Source organism: Rhinatrema bivittatum, chromosome 4 (genome assembly GCF_901001135.1).
Source record: "Rhinatrema bivittatum chromosome 4, aRhiBiv1.1, whole genome shotgun sequence".
Taxonomy (NCBI): Eukaryota; Metazoa; Chordata; class Amphibia; order Gymnophiona; family Rhinatrematidae; genus Rhinatrema; species Rhinatrema bivittatum.
Window position 1 is genome coordinate 218874406 of NC_042618.1, and position 15613 is coordinate 218890018.

A 15613-nucleotide genomic window follows, 5' to 3' on the forward strand; every position below is an offset into this window, starting at 1 on the left:
GGGATTAAATTCATTAAATTCCCACACAGCTTTAGTTATCAACTCTCAAAATTCCAATTTCCCCAACAAGTAAGTATTCAGTCTCCACAAGGAGGCATGGGGCTGAGCCTATGCAGGGTGGAAGGCTAACCTGACAGAACTGTGATCCACAATTACACAAGGCAAGATGGTACAATCCACAGCCCTAGCAAGAAAATTAGGGGAGCATAAAAAAAAAATCTAACCTACTGTAAGACCTGTGCGGAGAAGAGTAAAACGGGTAATCCCTGTCCTGAGGGTGAGCGCGCCTCCATATATCAATGAGTTTTAGAGTAGGGACCAGCTCACTGTCAGCGAGCCCATACTGTACCAGAGTGGAAGGCATATTAAGACCTATCTAGCAAGGGGATCATACACACATTCCAGTCACCACCCATGCAGAGTGAAACACAGCCAAAGTTAACAAGATCATCCAGCAGGCACTTATAAAAGGCAGCCTGATCTCGATTGAGCCCGTACACATTAACCAAGGTGAACTTATTCCCATACAGAGAACAATCAAGCATAACATATCTCCCATCAGGGTTGCTCTGGGACCTATGAACCTGTAAAGGTACATTTTTGTCAATGAATATATAAACTGCTCGATTTTTAGAATTAAAGGAGGAATAGTAGATATCACCCACCCACCCAGTTTTTAATTTCTCATGTTCTAATATGTAGAGCACAGCTTGAAATTTTGTGCCATCATATCACAGAAGAGTTTCATCTCTTTTTTATGAACATCTTACTAGTTCCTGAATACATTTGCTACCGAATCAGGTGCAGATCTGCAGAAAATGAAAGGAGAGCACCGGGTGCAGCTAAAAGGTGAATATTTATCTTCTGCGTGCCCTGGTTACTGTTTCAAGTTCTAATTCTCACCTCCACCAGAATGTCCAGGCAGGAATCCAAATCTCCGCTCTGCAGGCTGCCGCGACTTCCTTTCAGCAGCAAGTTGATAGTGAACGTTAGTACATGGACCTACGATGAAAGATGGGTCAAGATTAAAACTTTCCCTCTAAATGTAAGCAGAGTCTTATTCAGATACACATACAAAATATGCTCATACAATCATTTCATATTACATTAAAAACACCTTCTAAAACAGCAGAAATGCTCATCAACTTTTTATCATCCCCGCTTTCAGGTTTGAGGGTAGAGTATGGGTTAATGGGGAATGCTCATCTCCAGCACTGGGCGTAAACTGGTTGCTGGTGGTTGAGCTGTTAATGGACAAGAGTTGGTAGAGAGTGGCTCTTGCATACCAGAGTCCCTCAGTCAAGACCACCAATCACAAAACATTATGGGTCAGAGTATAAAATATGATTTTTTCCTCAACAGGTTATTATATCCTTAAAAATAGACACAAATATAGCAACATGACGCAGAAAATCACCAAATGGCCTACCTAATCTGCCCAGCCACCCAACTAATTTAACTTTATAATTCTCATCTCTGCCTCAGAGATCTCCCTTGGTTATCCTATGCTTTCTTGAATTTGGATACTATTTTGTCTCCACCACCTACACTGGGAGGATGTTCCATGTATGAAAAAAATCCATAGTACAGAAATGTAGCCAAAAGTTACCTAAAGTCATGTATACATTTGTGATTGCATGCTTTCAACTCTATAGAATAGCAAACCTTGGTTTAGAGAGCAACTTTGAGACTATCCCTGTAGAGATAATTTTCAGAAGGAAACTCCTGCAGAATTGGAAATTCAGGATGAGGAGGGAATATGGTGCTTTGTTCATGCCTAAAACATTTTAAAAATGACCTTCCCCATGAATATCCCAGACATGCTGCTCTTGAATACTATGTCTTTCTTAAAAAAAAAACCACCCCAAAACAACAAACAACAAAAAAAACAAAACAAAACAAAACCCCAAAAATGTTTAATCTGGTCAAAATTGTACGTGAACAATTTAGGGAACCCTCATTATGATTCATCAACAATCCCTGTTGTAATCTACTCAGGGGGCAGAGCTAGTGATCCCCGGAGCTTCTCGGCCACCATGATGGCACTAAAGAACAGAGGTGTACGTTCAGAGCCATGAATCCTTTGCCCTCACTGTGTGCCCATAACCAAGTCACCCTACCACCATGTACTGAAAAACGAAGGTAACAAAAATCCTTGGGGAAGAGATCTCGTCGCCTTATGATTTTTGCAACACTATGGAGCCTATTTGTTAAAATACATGAAAGGAAAATTGGTTCTTACCTGCTAATTGTTGCTCCTTTAGTCCCACAGATCAGGCCAGATGATTGGGTTTTTCTTCCCAACTAGTAGATGGAGACAGAGAATAAAAGCTTTGCTGTACCATGGTACTTAAGCCAGTGTGCCACCTACAGTCACTCAGTATAAATATATCCAAGCAAATGAACAATATGAACTATAACTATCCCCTCCATCCTTAAACGAGCAGGAGAACGAGAACCACAAGACTGAAAAGACTCTGGTGTGTAGAGTAACCTGAACTGCCAAGAACTGTAACATAATTATACATAGAATACAGAGCCATCGTCAAATACATAGGAAAGGACTCTGGATTGACCTGTGGGACTAAAGAAACGAAAATTAGCAGGTAAAAACCAATTTTCCTTTCCTCTTTGTCCCCTGATCAGTCCAGATGAGTGGGATGTTATCAAGCTCTCTCAAACTGGGTGGGAATTTGAAAGACCCTCTAGTAATATACTTTCATCAACATGGGCTGAATCTGGAGCTCGAACATCCAGCCTGTATGTAATGCCTGGCAACAGCATGCAATGAAGATCACATCACTGCCCAACAGATCTCCTACAGTGAAACCAACTGATATTTGGCCCAGAACATAGAATGCGCCCTAGTAGAACACACCCGAAGACCAACAGGGACTGGCAATCACTTGCTTATATAAGTCGATGTGATTGCCTCCTTTAACCATAAGGAAGTGGTTGCCTTCGACACCATCTCCCCCTTATTAAGGTCCCCAAATAGCACAAACAGAAGGTCTATTTTGTGAAAGATATTGGTAACCTTTAAATAGAGTAAAAGGATCTGTTGTGTATCCAACAAAAGCAATTCCCGGTCCAAAGAACCTGGCAACTCCACTAACTGGCTCAAATGAAAAGTGCAGACCACCTTGGGAAGGAAAGGATCCCTACTTGACTGACAATGCCTGTAATTCCAAAATATGCCTTGCTGAACAAATAGCCACTAAGAAGACAGTCTTTAAAGTGAGATCATTCAAAGATGATCTCACAGGCTCAAAATGTGCTTTACACAGACAGAACTTGCAAAACCAAATTAAGATTCCAAGGAGGACAAACTGTCCTTACGGTGGATGCAAGCGTTTCACTCTCTTGAGAAAACAAACACTGTCCAGGTGAGAAGCTAAGGAAGAACGATGCACCTTCCCTCTATAACAAGACAATTGCGCCACTTGCACCTTAAGGGAATTCAAGCCTACATCAAGCCTCTCTGCAAGAGAGAAAGAATCTTTGGGCAGATGCCTGAGCCAAATAGAAACCCTGCTCGAGACACTATTCCTCAAAATCTTTCCACATATACGCCAAGGACATTGAAGCTCTCCTCGCTTGAAGGTAGAAATCATTTCCTTCAAATATCCCTTTAATCTAGACTGCCTCTGCTCAAAAGCCAGGCTGTGAGACAGTAATGATCTGCCTGTTCCCAACAAATTGGACCTTGAGGAAGTAATCCAGAAAGATGTCCCAGCCTCAAAGGCCCATCCAACACCAAGTTCACCAAATCTGCAAACCATGGGTGCAGAAGGCATTTTGGTTCCACCAGATCACTTGATGTTTCGATATGTCGCAGAACCTTGCCTATCAATGGCCATGGGGAAAACAGGTGCAGTAGTCTCCCCTGTGGTCATGGCTGAGAGAGTGTGCCTAGCCCCTCTACTCTGAATACCCTTCTGCAACTGAAGAATCATTGAGCTTTGGTGTTGTTCCTTGATGCCATAAATTCCACTTGAGGAACTCTCCACCTTGAGCGAATAAGAGACTCATTCGACAACTTCCATTCTCCAGAATCTAACGTGTATCTGCTGAGAAAATTTGCTTGTACTTCTTCCACTTGCCATGTGTGAAGCTGAAATAATCAGAGGATGACGCTCTGCCCAAAGAAACAACTTGTGCCCCCCTGACATGTGATGTAGGCCACCATTGTCGCATTGTTGGATAGCGCACACATTGCTCAATTGCGAATCAATGGCAGAAAAGTGATCAGTGCCAACCAAATGGCTCTGGTCTCAAGATGGTTGATGGACCAGGATACTTCTACCGATAGCCAGAGTCCTTGCAATATTCACTTCTGATGTATGGCTCCCCAACCAGTCAGACTGGCATCCATTGTTACCACAATTCAATCTGGAATGTCCAGGTCAATTCCCCTATCCAAATTGGCCTGAGGAGACCACCAAGACAGACTTCATCTGGCATCCCCAAACAGGGGCAGATGATGCCTGAAATCCTCCAACTGAGGATTCCAGCACAACAGTAACACCTTCTGAAGGGGTGCATATGAGAAAATACCCAGGGCACGAGATCCAGAGTAGAAGCCATTGAGCCAAGGACTTGCAAGTAATCCCAGATCTTGGCGTTCCGAAGATGCAACAACCGATGAACTTGATCCTTTATCTGTTCCATAGTGAGGAACACACCTTGGTCTTGAAATGTGCTTCCAGGTATTCCAAGGTTTGCAAAGGAACTATATGGCTCTTTGCCAAATTTACAACAGGCCAAGGACTGTAACTATTGCATCACCTTCTGGACTGACAGACAGCAAAGCTCCTATGATTTTGTCCAGATAAACCAATCATCTAGAGACAGATGGAAAGGAATGCCTTCTCTGAGAAAGGCCACTGCCATGACCATCATCACCTTGGTAAATGTGTGTGGTGCTGTTGTGAAAACAAAAGGAAGAACCTGGAACAAAGTGCTCTTCTAGTACCACAAATCTGAGGAAACTTTCATGCTCCTCCTGGATAGGAATGTGCAGATAAGCCTCTGTGAGATTGAGACATGCCAAGAATTTGCCTTGTCTGACTGCTGCAATAACGGAGTTTTCATCCAAAAATGGGGTACCTGTAGCGCTGCATTTGCCTTCAAGTCCAAGATGGAATGAAATGTGCCCTCCTTCTTTGGAACCATGAAGTAGATAGACTATCTGCCCATCCCTGTTCCCCTTGAAGAACAGGAACAATGGCACCCAATTTCTGGAGTCACTCTAGAGTGGTTCAGACCACAGTGACCTTGTGACCTGATCCACAAGGCGATATCATGAAGGCATTGCATACCATACCTGCAAATTCTAAGGCGTAGCCAACACTTATGACAGATAGGACCCACTGGTCCATTGTTAGCTTGGCCTAATCATAAAAGAGGGCCAAGAGCCCTCCAACATACACCATCGAAGAGTGAACCGAGTACATTTCCTTATCAACCTTTAGGGCTTCGATGCTGGCACTGGAGCCATTCCCAATGACTTTCCAGTCCCTCGAAAGGACTGCGGTCTATTATAGCCTTCCCCGGCCAGTATCGCCTGTCTTCTCTGTACCTTTGTCTGTTTGTGAAAAACTTTCAATTCCCCTTAGGCTTGTCCTCTGGCAAATTATGCCCCTTGGATTCCCCAAGGTGCTTTACCAGATCCTCCTGGCCATCACCAAACAACAGCTTGCCCTTAAAAGGAAGGCTGCCAAGTTGCATTTTGGACCAGACAAAGCAATTCCCTGGTATTGACCACCGACTCCAAGTGGATGTACTACGCAAATCATACAGAGCATCCGCAATAAAGGCTAACCCTGCTCCAAGTGCTGTAATTCCTTTACCAACAGAGGCCCTTGCCTCTTCATCGGGAGCTTTAGGACCCAACACCTATAAAACTACTATACACAGCTGCTCTAATGCCCAGGGATGAAATCTCAAACGGTTTCATGAGATGGATCTCTATCTTCTGATTCTGGAAACCCTTAAGGGCTGCACTGCCTGCTACCGGAATAGTCATCTTTTTGGTGTCCACCAAGACCAAAGCATTCACCTTAGGTAACTAACAGTTACCTAAGGTGAATGCATTGTACTTAATCATATAATCATGTTATTTATTTATTATATAATCATATATACATATAATCATGTTGACAAACATATAACCCTTTTATTTATTTATTTATTAACTCGCATGTTATTTATTAACTGTTTAGCAATATATACTAATTTGTTACTTTGATTAATCTGTTCAATGTAAACCGCTAAATGAAGCGATAGTTTCTGTTCCTTGTAAACCGGGGTGATATGTATATTATACAGGAACTTCCGGTATATAAATCCTTTAAATAAAATAAATAACAGTTCCAAGGCTTCTTCCAGCAACTAATACAGCTTTGCCATGGCTCTGCCAAACTTCAAGCCTGCCTCAAGAGTGTCCTATTCCCTGAAGACTAGCTTCTTGACCGTACAGTATAATAGGAACACCTTAACGGGCCCACCAACTCCTCAATGAGGTTTTTCATTTTCATGCTCTGATTCCAACTCCACCTCCTTTATCCCCAGTACCCTTAGAACCTGGGAAATCAAGGAGAACTGCTCCTCCTTACAGAATAGCCTTACTACTTTAAGATCATCCCCCTCTGACACAGGGATCTCCCAAATTTCTCCTGGATCTTCTCCCATATCCTCATCTCCTGGAATGTCTGGCAAGGGATTACCCCTCTACATTCTCCCCAGAGTCTGGGGCTTCTGCCCCCAAAAGCACGTCTGGGCACCATTTTCTTTTGCCTGGGTGAAAAGGAGCCTCTGTACCCTCCAAAGGATTCACTTTTCGCACTTTGGAGGGATAAGGCATCTCCACAGGACAAGAAGATTTCTCCCTGCCTCTTTCCTGACCAGAAAGGCTTTGTGCACGGATAGCACAAATTCAGGAAAAAACATGTCCCCTTCATTAGACTCCACCTCTGGGGAGCCATCTGCCTCCTCAGACCCTTCTCGGGCACTACTGAAGTCATTTCTAGCAGGAGACAACAGAGGAGGGAAAGAAGCCTGATCAACCAGCACTCTCTGCTCTGTGGGAACAGCAGACAAAATGGCTGCTGTTCCCACACTGCAGAAAGAAGGGGTATTGTTGGCCTCATGCAACATCTGTCTCTTAGCTGAAGACTTTTTTTTTTTTTTAATACAAAGCTTTAAACAAAAACTTTAAACAGGGAATCAAAGACAATTAGCACTTCCCTTGACAGAAGACTGGCAGCAGGCTCTGTTCCTCCTTCAGGGTGAGGGAACTAGAATTTCCAGCTTTCTACCCTGTCCAGCAACAAAGGACTGAGCAACCAAGGGTCCCTACCCTCTGCTCGTCCGCCTCACGAACCAGAGGGGATGGCCCCATCAAGACCTAACAACCCCCTGGGAGTCAAGCAAAACTGGTGTTTGAGGTTTCTTTTTCTTTTTTTTTTCAGACTGTAGACTGCAGGATCTGCACCTCCACCATCTGCTGGAGATCGAGAAATACTGAGGGACTGCTGGTGGCGTCTCATGTTAAGTGTCAGTAAACCTTTCTCTGTCTCCATCTGCTGGAGGGAAGGCAAAACCCAGGAGTCTAAACTGATCTGGGTACATACAGGGAACTAGGGCTTTCAGTCACTGGCTGGCAGCATGGATACCTCGTGAATACCCTTCACATATGTGCGTGCGTGTATATGTGTGAATAGAAACCCATCTTAGGGGTTGCAGCTTAAAAAGTTTGCTTACCCCTGTGGTAAAGCACTGCAGTACCATACATTAAACATGCATTACAGAACACTTGCAACACAAAAATACTTGCAGCTACAGATTTATAGAGGTGTAGTTAAAGCTTTGCATTAGCATGGTATTTTGTGATAACGCAACCTGCATTAAATTTCAATGAGCTGATAAGCATACTTTTCTACATTCATCAGCCGATTTAAAATGTTAACGCAAAAATACAAATCGACAAAAGTTTTGTGTTACTATTACCCTAATGCAAGCGTTTAACAAGTGTTAACAGTAACACCATTTAGAAAATAGGCCCGTATATTGTTATTAAAGCTTAAAATAATTTCTTAGGCTCAAGTTTCATTACCCTAAATAACACTATTCACCCTTTTAGTCCACCATTCTTCACCACTTCTCAAACACACACACATAAAGAAGAAAGAAGCAGTTACCTGATACCCTTTGACAAGTACTGTCTGCATTTCTTTTAGAATGTATTGCAGGTAGCGGGCACCCAAAGTCGCCAGGATTTTTGTAAGCGTGTTCCGCGCAATGTCTCGGATTTCCTGTGCCCTGTTCCTTAGGAGCGTGCAGACTTTCAGCAGAATACTTCAGACAGAAAGCAGTAAAAACTTAAATTTAACAATTTGCAAACCACCTGTCCAGAAAGACTCTCCAAGCTGGGTTACAGTCACAGATAATGCCTCTAACTGCGGGAAGACATACAAAAATAAACAAAAGAACAACCTACTCAAACGTAGGGACAAAGGGTATCTTAATAAGCTCGTGTGCTTACACAAAGCCCAGGGACAGAATCGAGCAGACCCATGGAAACAAATCAGCACCTTATGCAATCCACCGCACTGCATGCATAATCACATTATTACTGGGATGAGGTGAGGTGACGACCACAGGTGACTTTTTTCTTGTTTCTTAAGGATCCAGAGCTTTAAAAAAATTCCTTCCAGAATGCTAAGACGATGATGGTACCTTGGCAAATGAGCTTCCATGACCTCTTGTGGGAGAGACTGCATTAACTTGACCAATGCAAATGCTAAAGGAACTCGGACCACTTCTTCCTCATTCACCACCTTGGACTTCACCAGCTTATGTTCCTCATCCCTCTTCACCTGCAGCATCAGCGGAAAAACATTATTTGGGATCTGTGCATAATCCTCATTTTACAAAGCAATATTTGCACATTAAGTTATCAGGTATTACTTTGCAAGTTAAGTTTCTTTGTCTGGAGGTGTATAACACTTACATTAGTGTTGGGACGCCTGGTGATGGGCAAGCTGAAATGCCTCAGTTTTTTAAATTTAAAATTGTCTAATCCATCTTTCCAGTTTACCAGGAATTTCCAAGGCAGATTGCAATAAAATCACCACATATAATAAGCTCAGCACATAAAATATTAAGACATCATGACCAGACTCATCAGCCATAACATTCATTTAGAGGTCCATATTCAAAAGCTCAGTAAACAGCAAAGTTACCAGATAACAGTTCCTGGTATTCAGTGGCTCTTATCCAAGTAAAAGTGCTACTAATATGCCCAGGTAACTTTAGAAAAAGTGATCGCTTCAACCAGACTTACCCGGCTGAAGTGTAACTGTGCTCCAGGAACACTCCCAGCTCCACTTCATTTTATCTGGGTAAATTTTATATGAGCAACAGGTTTCTTGGACAAAATGTTCCCATTCAGCAGGGAGATACTCTTCCAACCCCGCAGATTTGTTCAGCTAACTCCCAACGTTAGCTGGATAAATCTTTTGAATATTAACTTCTTAATATCCAACAAATTCCCTCACATATTTCTCAAAAGTTAAATGCATTTTTACTAAAGTGCTTTGAAAGATCAGATATTTCAGGGAACAGACTATTGGGTAAACACACAAAAGCATCTGAATTCAAGATCAAAGCATAAGTGCATGGACAAGCTGCTCTTCACCTTTGCGGTGAGACACTTCTGCAGCTTGGGTAAAATATTATCAGTCACGGTTTGTTGAATATGTTGAATCAGATCTTCTAGCTCTTCTTTGTTCCTCGGCAGTGAAGAAAAGGATTTTGGAGCTTTCTGGATGTCTCTGGACTCTTCAGCTGCCACCAAGTCTGTCTCCTGTTGGGGTAACCCAGTTTCACCTGGATCCTCCTTTTCATCCAGTGCCTTTTCCCCTTCTCCTTTCTCCTCTTCCCCATCCAGTTCTAAGTCCATGGCTTCATCCTCTGCGTCTAGCTCAATGTCCCTGGTGCCTGGAATTTAAGATATACTGAATAAATGCAGGAACAGAGTCACATTGAAACACAAGTGGCAAAACTCAGGGAATGTTATATAAACACTAATGGAAAGCAGACCTCAACAAAATAGCACATAAGCTGAAACTGGTCGAGCAGGAAACAACACTGCCATTTTGGTGAATCTAATAAAAGGAGAAATTACTACTTAACTGATAATTTCCTTTCCTCTAAGGAAAGCAAGCCAATCCTCACAAGTGGGTTATACATCTCTACCAACAGAAGGAGTTGGAGTAAAAGCTGACGTCATGGATATATAGCTCTGCCCCGATATCTGCCCACCAGTATTTTCTGGAAAAACCAAACTGTGGATAAACTGATTATACTGAAATGATTAACAACAATCAATCACTCATGCTTCCAACCCATAGAGAATATTGAGTGTAGATCAAAGAATTGACGTTCACTAAACTGAGGGACCGGGTAAAACACTTACCAGTCCTCCAATGAATAGCAGAAACAAACCTCTGCAATACCCACACCTAAAAAGCAAACAGAGGCAAAAAACTGGCAGCCGAGGACAAGTTGTGGATTGGCCTGCTCTCCTTACAGGAAAGGGAATTATCAGGTAAGTAGTAATTTCTCCTTTCTCTGCACTTGGGCAGACAATATCCACAAGTGCGATGTACAAAGGCCACTCCCGAACAGGGTGGGAGGCTGCCCATAGTCCAGTTAAGACTGCATGCACAAAAGCGGTGCCCTGCAGAGCCCAGTCGTCCAAGTGAAAGGCTTGGGAAGGTATGAAAGAAAACCACACCGCTGCCTGGGAAAACTCGGCCGGAGACGAATTTCGAGTATCCACCCACCATAGTGCTGAACCCTAGCGGAATGCGATCTAAGTCATTTAGAGAAAAGAATCTTGGCAAGCACACAGGTGGCTGTGATGACATCCTTTTTTCAATGGGCTAAAGTTGTCCGCATTGTCAGTACCTCTTGTTTACCTCCACCATGGAGCAGAAACAATCTATCAGACTTCATGAAATGTTTAGTAGCCTCCAAATCATCTCAGATGTCACTTGACAGCTAAGGTATGCAAGAAACAATCCTCTCATTTCTATTCCTGCTCAGCATGGGCAGGAGAAATAGACCAATTTAAATGGAACTTCAAAACCATTTTTGGTAACAGAAGGTACAGTCTGGAACTGCATTGTCCCCAGAATCACATACAGAAAAAAACCCTGTCCTTAAGGAAAGTAGCTTCAAGGAAAGGCTACACAACTGTCAAAAATTAGGAGACGCCAAGGATCCAGACCCAGGTTAAAGTTCAACAAGGGCACTGGTAGCCACTAAGGAGGACAAAAATTCTTAGCTCCCTTCAAGATCCAACACACATCTGGAGGGAAAGACCAAGCTCCTCTAGGAGAGGCTAGAGCTGCCATGTGAAACTTCCAAAAATTAATGGAATTTACACTTTGAGAGGCTGAGAACTTCACACCAGACCTTGAAAACATTCCCAATGCTAACATAAGCCAGAGACGTAGAAACAAACATACCTGCCCAGTGCAAGATGGAATCACTGCAGAATATCCACGCTTCGATAACCAAAGGACAACATCGACCCTTATCGTCATGTAGAATGGGTCCCTTGTGCAATAGATCCGGCCAGGGCGGCCACTTGAGAGGACTGCCAACTAGAAACCTTCACACATCGGCCTATCATGTCCTCCCGGCCAAACTGGAGCCATCAGAAACATGAGTTTTGGATGGACTTGCGATCTTTTGCATGACCCTACCTAACAGTAGCCATGGCGGGAAAGGATATAGCTCCATGCCCTGCGGCCCCTCTGGATCGATATGCAGAGTTTTGAATCCTGCCTGCAACAGACCTTGGAACCTCAGGTTGGCTGAAGTTGCTAGCAAAGCCAGAAGGGTGACCCAGCATGCCACCAAGAGCAGAAAGGCCTCGGCCAACAGTGCCCATATCATGAGCACATCCATATGCTCTGACACCTGAGGGCCCTCAGTTCTGGCTTGAGGAAAGGAGTACGTCACTATGGATGCCCTTCTGACATTATCCAGACTGTCCGAGCCTCTAAAAGCCTGACGAATGACAAGCGCGCCAGCCTAACTGCATCTGTTTCCAAACGATTGAAGCTCCTCGGTACCCCAGCGATCCATCTACCATTCTGGTGTCTCCAAGGAAATTTCCTTCCTGAGAAGATCTGCTGGCAACCACCACTGTCAGTGGATGCTCACCTCCAAGAGAAGCCTCACCATGTAGTCCTGAGACTGCAGACTCCACCGGGAAGTTGCACTGAAGAGGTGCATGTGCACTTTTGCCCAGGGAAAACTCCCCAACATGGCTGCCATCAAAACTAGGACCTGTAGATAAAGTCACATTGTCAGGCAAATAGATCTTCTCAGGATCAGAACTGGAGCAATCAACTTTTGAAAGTGACTACCTGGCCGAAAACACTCAGCCCTGATAGGAAATGACACGAATGCCAAGATACTCCAGCATCTGAGGCGACTATAAGGGGCTCCTGGCCAAGTTCACCTTTCAGTCTAGCTCTTGCCATGTGAGAAGCCAGGTGACTCTCTTCCAATGCAGATACGGGGAACCAAGATGCTGCTCCTGCAGAAGGAAAACGCTATCACCACTATGACCTTAAAGAAGTTCCCAAGTGCAGTGGCTAGCCAGAAGGGCAAGGCCTGAAACTGATAAGGACGTCCCAGAACAGCACACTGCAGGAAATATTGATGTTTGTGATGACTGGGAATATGTAGAAAGCCTCCAAAACATCTAGAGATGGGAGAATTCCCCTGATTGCACTGCCATTGTTACAGCACGCACAGTTTCCATATAGAAACGAGTCACCCGCAAATGTCACTAATGGAACAGCATTCCATTATTTTCTTGCAATCCAAGAACAGGAATTATGGCCTTCAAGTTTAATAGGCTCCTTAAGGAAGACTCCACTGCCTCCCTCTTCTGTAGGGAGTTGAGAGGCGAAACCACAAGGCATCTGCAGGGATGCGAAGAAAACTCCAGAACATAGTCTTCTCTCAACACTTCCAGGATGCATTGGGCTCTAATAATGGTGAGACAGACAATGTGCTCCACTTCTGGAGTCCGCATTCTTCCAAGGCTTTCTGGATCAGAAGGACTGAGACTGGGGAAGTGATGTCATCCCTCCAAGATGGACGCTTGAGCCATTTGCTCTGGGCCTGTTCCTCTAACCATCCTAAAAATAATGATACAGCATTAGAGGAACTATCTAAATTTCATCGAGATCGCTGTGGGAGAATGTGGAGGGATGACCACCCGGAAAAAAATTAGTGGATCTAAAACATTTCTCCTATGATTCCGGTGGATTGAGGTTTGCGGCCTTGGGTGAAATAATGGAGCCTAGTGAAGACAACATGGCCGACACAATCGCAAAGGCATCAGAGGCAAAAGATCTCCACAAAACTAATACTGAGCTTACTAAAGAGGACTTTCAAAAATGGTTTCAAGAAATACAATGGGACATTAAATCTATAAAAGAAGATATGCAAGAGGCCCTTGCTGAGTTCCGTACAGAGCTGGGAGATTTCGGAAGGTGTATTGAAGACGTGGAAGTGACAATAGAGGATCAGGCCTCTGAAGTTTCATGTTTAAAAGAAGACACTGCAGACCTCCACAAATCAAATCTGGAATATGCTAACAAAATAGAAGATCTCGAGAATAGATCTAGAAGGTCTAATATTTGAATTAGAGGAGTCCTGGAATCAAAGGTCTTCGAAGATCCTGGTCTAGTATTTCGTAAAATTTGCTGGGCAATCCTGAATTCCAGCAACGAAGTCACTGAACATATGGATGAAGACACAGTGCTTGACCGAGTGCATAGAGCCCTAAGGGCCCCAGGCAAAACTTACCATCAGACATCATAGCGTGTGTCCATAACTTCTATTTGAAGGAGAGGATCATCCAACGAGTGAGGAAAATGGGAAAGATTTCCTGGGAAGGCCACAATATAGCTATTTACAATGACCTTGCTACTGCTAAGCTGAAGAAGTGTAAGGATTTGCAGAATGTGACCTCCTTCCTCCGGAAAGAAAATATCCGCTATCGGTGGACCTTTCCATGTGGACTGGTGTTTACTATAAGTGGATCCACTTCTAAGATTTCTTCAGAGGCTGAAGTAGCTTTAATTTTAGCGCTGTTGGGATTTTCAGTACAAGCGCAGGCCAGCAACACCTGCAGGAAGATGGAATCAGAGAGGCCTAGAAAGCAACGAGTCAGCAAGAATGGCTCTCGACTGCGGCATAACTCGGCTGACCAGTGCACATCCCGAGAGGGAGTAGATTGAAGAAATCTCCCTCTACAGTCAGCTTCTAAATTAAGACTCCCCGAACAGAAATTACTTTTTTCTGTTTTGTATGGCTGAGAAAGTTCCAATATGCTTAGTTTTGTGTAGGAAAAGTTGTTATTATAACCATGTTTGAAAGTAATTTGTGGGGAACGGGGGGGGGGGGGGGGGCATGGACTCATTCCTGATAGGGAGCACTGCTGCAGTGGTGGCGATTAGTGTGTATGGGGGGGGGGGTAGGGTTGGGATGGGATTTTGGCAATGAAATGGGAGGTTTTCATAATGATACGGTATTCAAGTGTGTTCAGATATAATTTTCAGTGGGAAATTTGAGAAATGTTGGTACTGTACTTTAACAATGCACTTAGAGTTAAAATGAATGGTAAAGATGGCGACTATTAAGTTTGTTTCCTTAAATGTTAAAGGTTTGAACTCTCCATATAAAAGGAATATGTTCAAGGAATTGCTCTCTCTGAAGACATCAGTTGTGTTTATTCAGGAAACACATTTAAGAAAGAAGGATGAGTGCTTGCTAGTGTCCCCTCACTTCAATCAGATAATATTGGCAGCCAGCACTCCAGCCCGTATATATACAGGGGTGGGGATACTCATCACTAAAGACTTACAGGCACAGGTGAATTCTGTGCATCTGGATGAGGAAGGAAGGGTTTTAATAGTGCATTTACTACTCAATAAAGAATTATATATTCTAGTTAACATTTATTGTCCTAACACCTTTCAGAGAGAGAACCTTATCCAGATTTTGAAATAGCTATTACAATCCAAATGTGGGAAGCTGATGATTGGAGGGGATTTTAACTTAGTATGTAATCTTGTAGTAGATTGTTCCAAAGGAGGGGGTGCATCACTCTGCACAAGACAGGAATGCCCTTCTTCGATTTCCGCATAAATGGAATTTGATAGATGTGTGGAGAGATTTTTCTTTTTATTCGAGACCCCTTGATACGTATACTTGAACTGATTTCTTTCTAGTAGAAGTCATTAATGTTACACACGAGGGGTACAGGAATAGGCAACATCTCGTGGTCTAACCACGCCCCAGTGTTGTGGAAATTAATAGAAGCTCCTCAAGATGCTGGAAGGAAGTTTTGGAAACTAAATGACTCCCTATTAAAGGATAGCGATGCAGTATTACACATAAATAAAGTAATCTCAGAATATCTACATTTTAATAAGATCCCAGACACGAATCCTATTGTACTATGGGATTGCTTAAAAACTGTTGTGAGGGGGAGTTATCTCTCTGGCCTCATATA

The 15613-nt window shown here is 43.4% G+C and overlaps 1 protein-coding gene across 1 annotated transcript in view; it reads right to left on the minus strand.

The window, feature by feature from the left end:
• UTP20 (UTP20 small subunit processome component) overlaps positions 1 to 15613 on the minus strand; it is a 399297-nt gene that overhangs the window by 113695 nt on the left and 269989 nt on the right. Inside the window, exons 41-44 of the mRNA XM_029599719.1 lie at positions 9701 to 10002; positions 8740 to 8879; positions 8202 to 8358; positions 904 to 1002 (exon numbers count right to left, since the gene is read on the minus strand). Coding sequence (XP_029455579.1) covers positions 904 to 1002; positions 8202 to 8358; positions 8740 to 8879; positions 9701 to 10002 — 698 coding nt within the window. The remainder of the gene's footprint in view (positions 1 to 903; positions 1003 to 8201; positions 8359 to 8739; positions 8880 to 9700; positions 10003 to 15613) is intronic.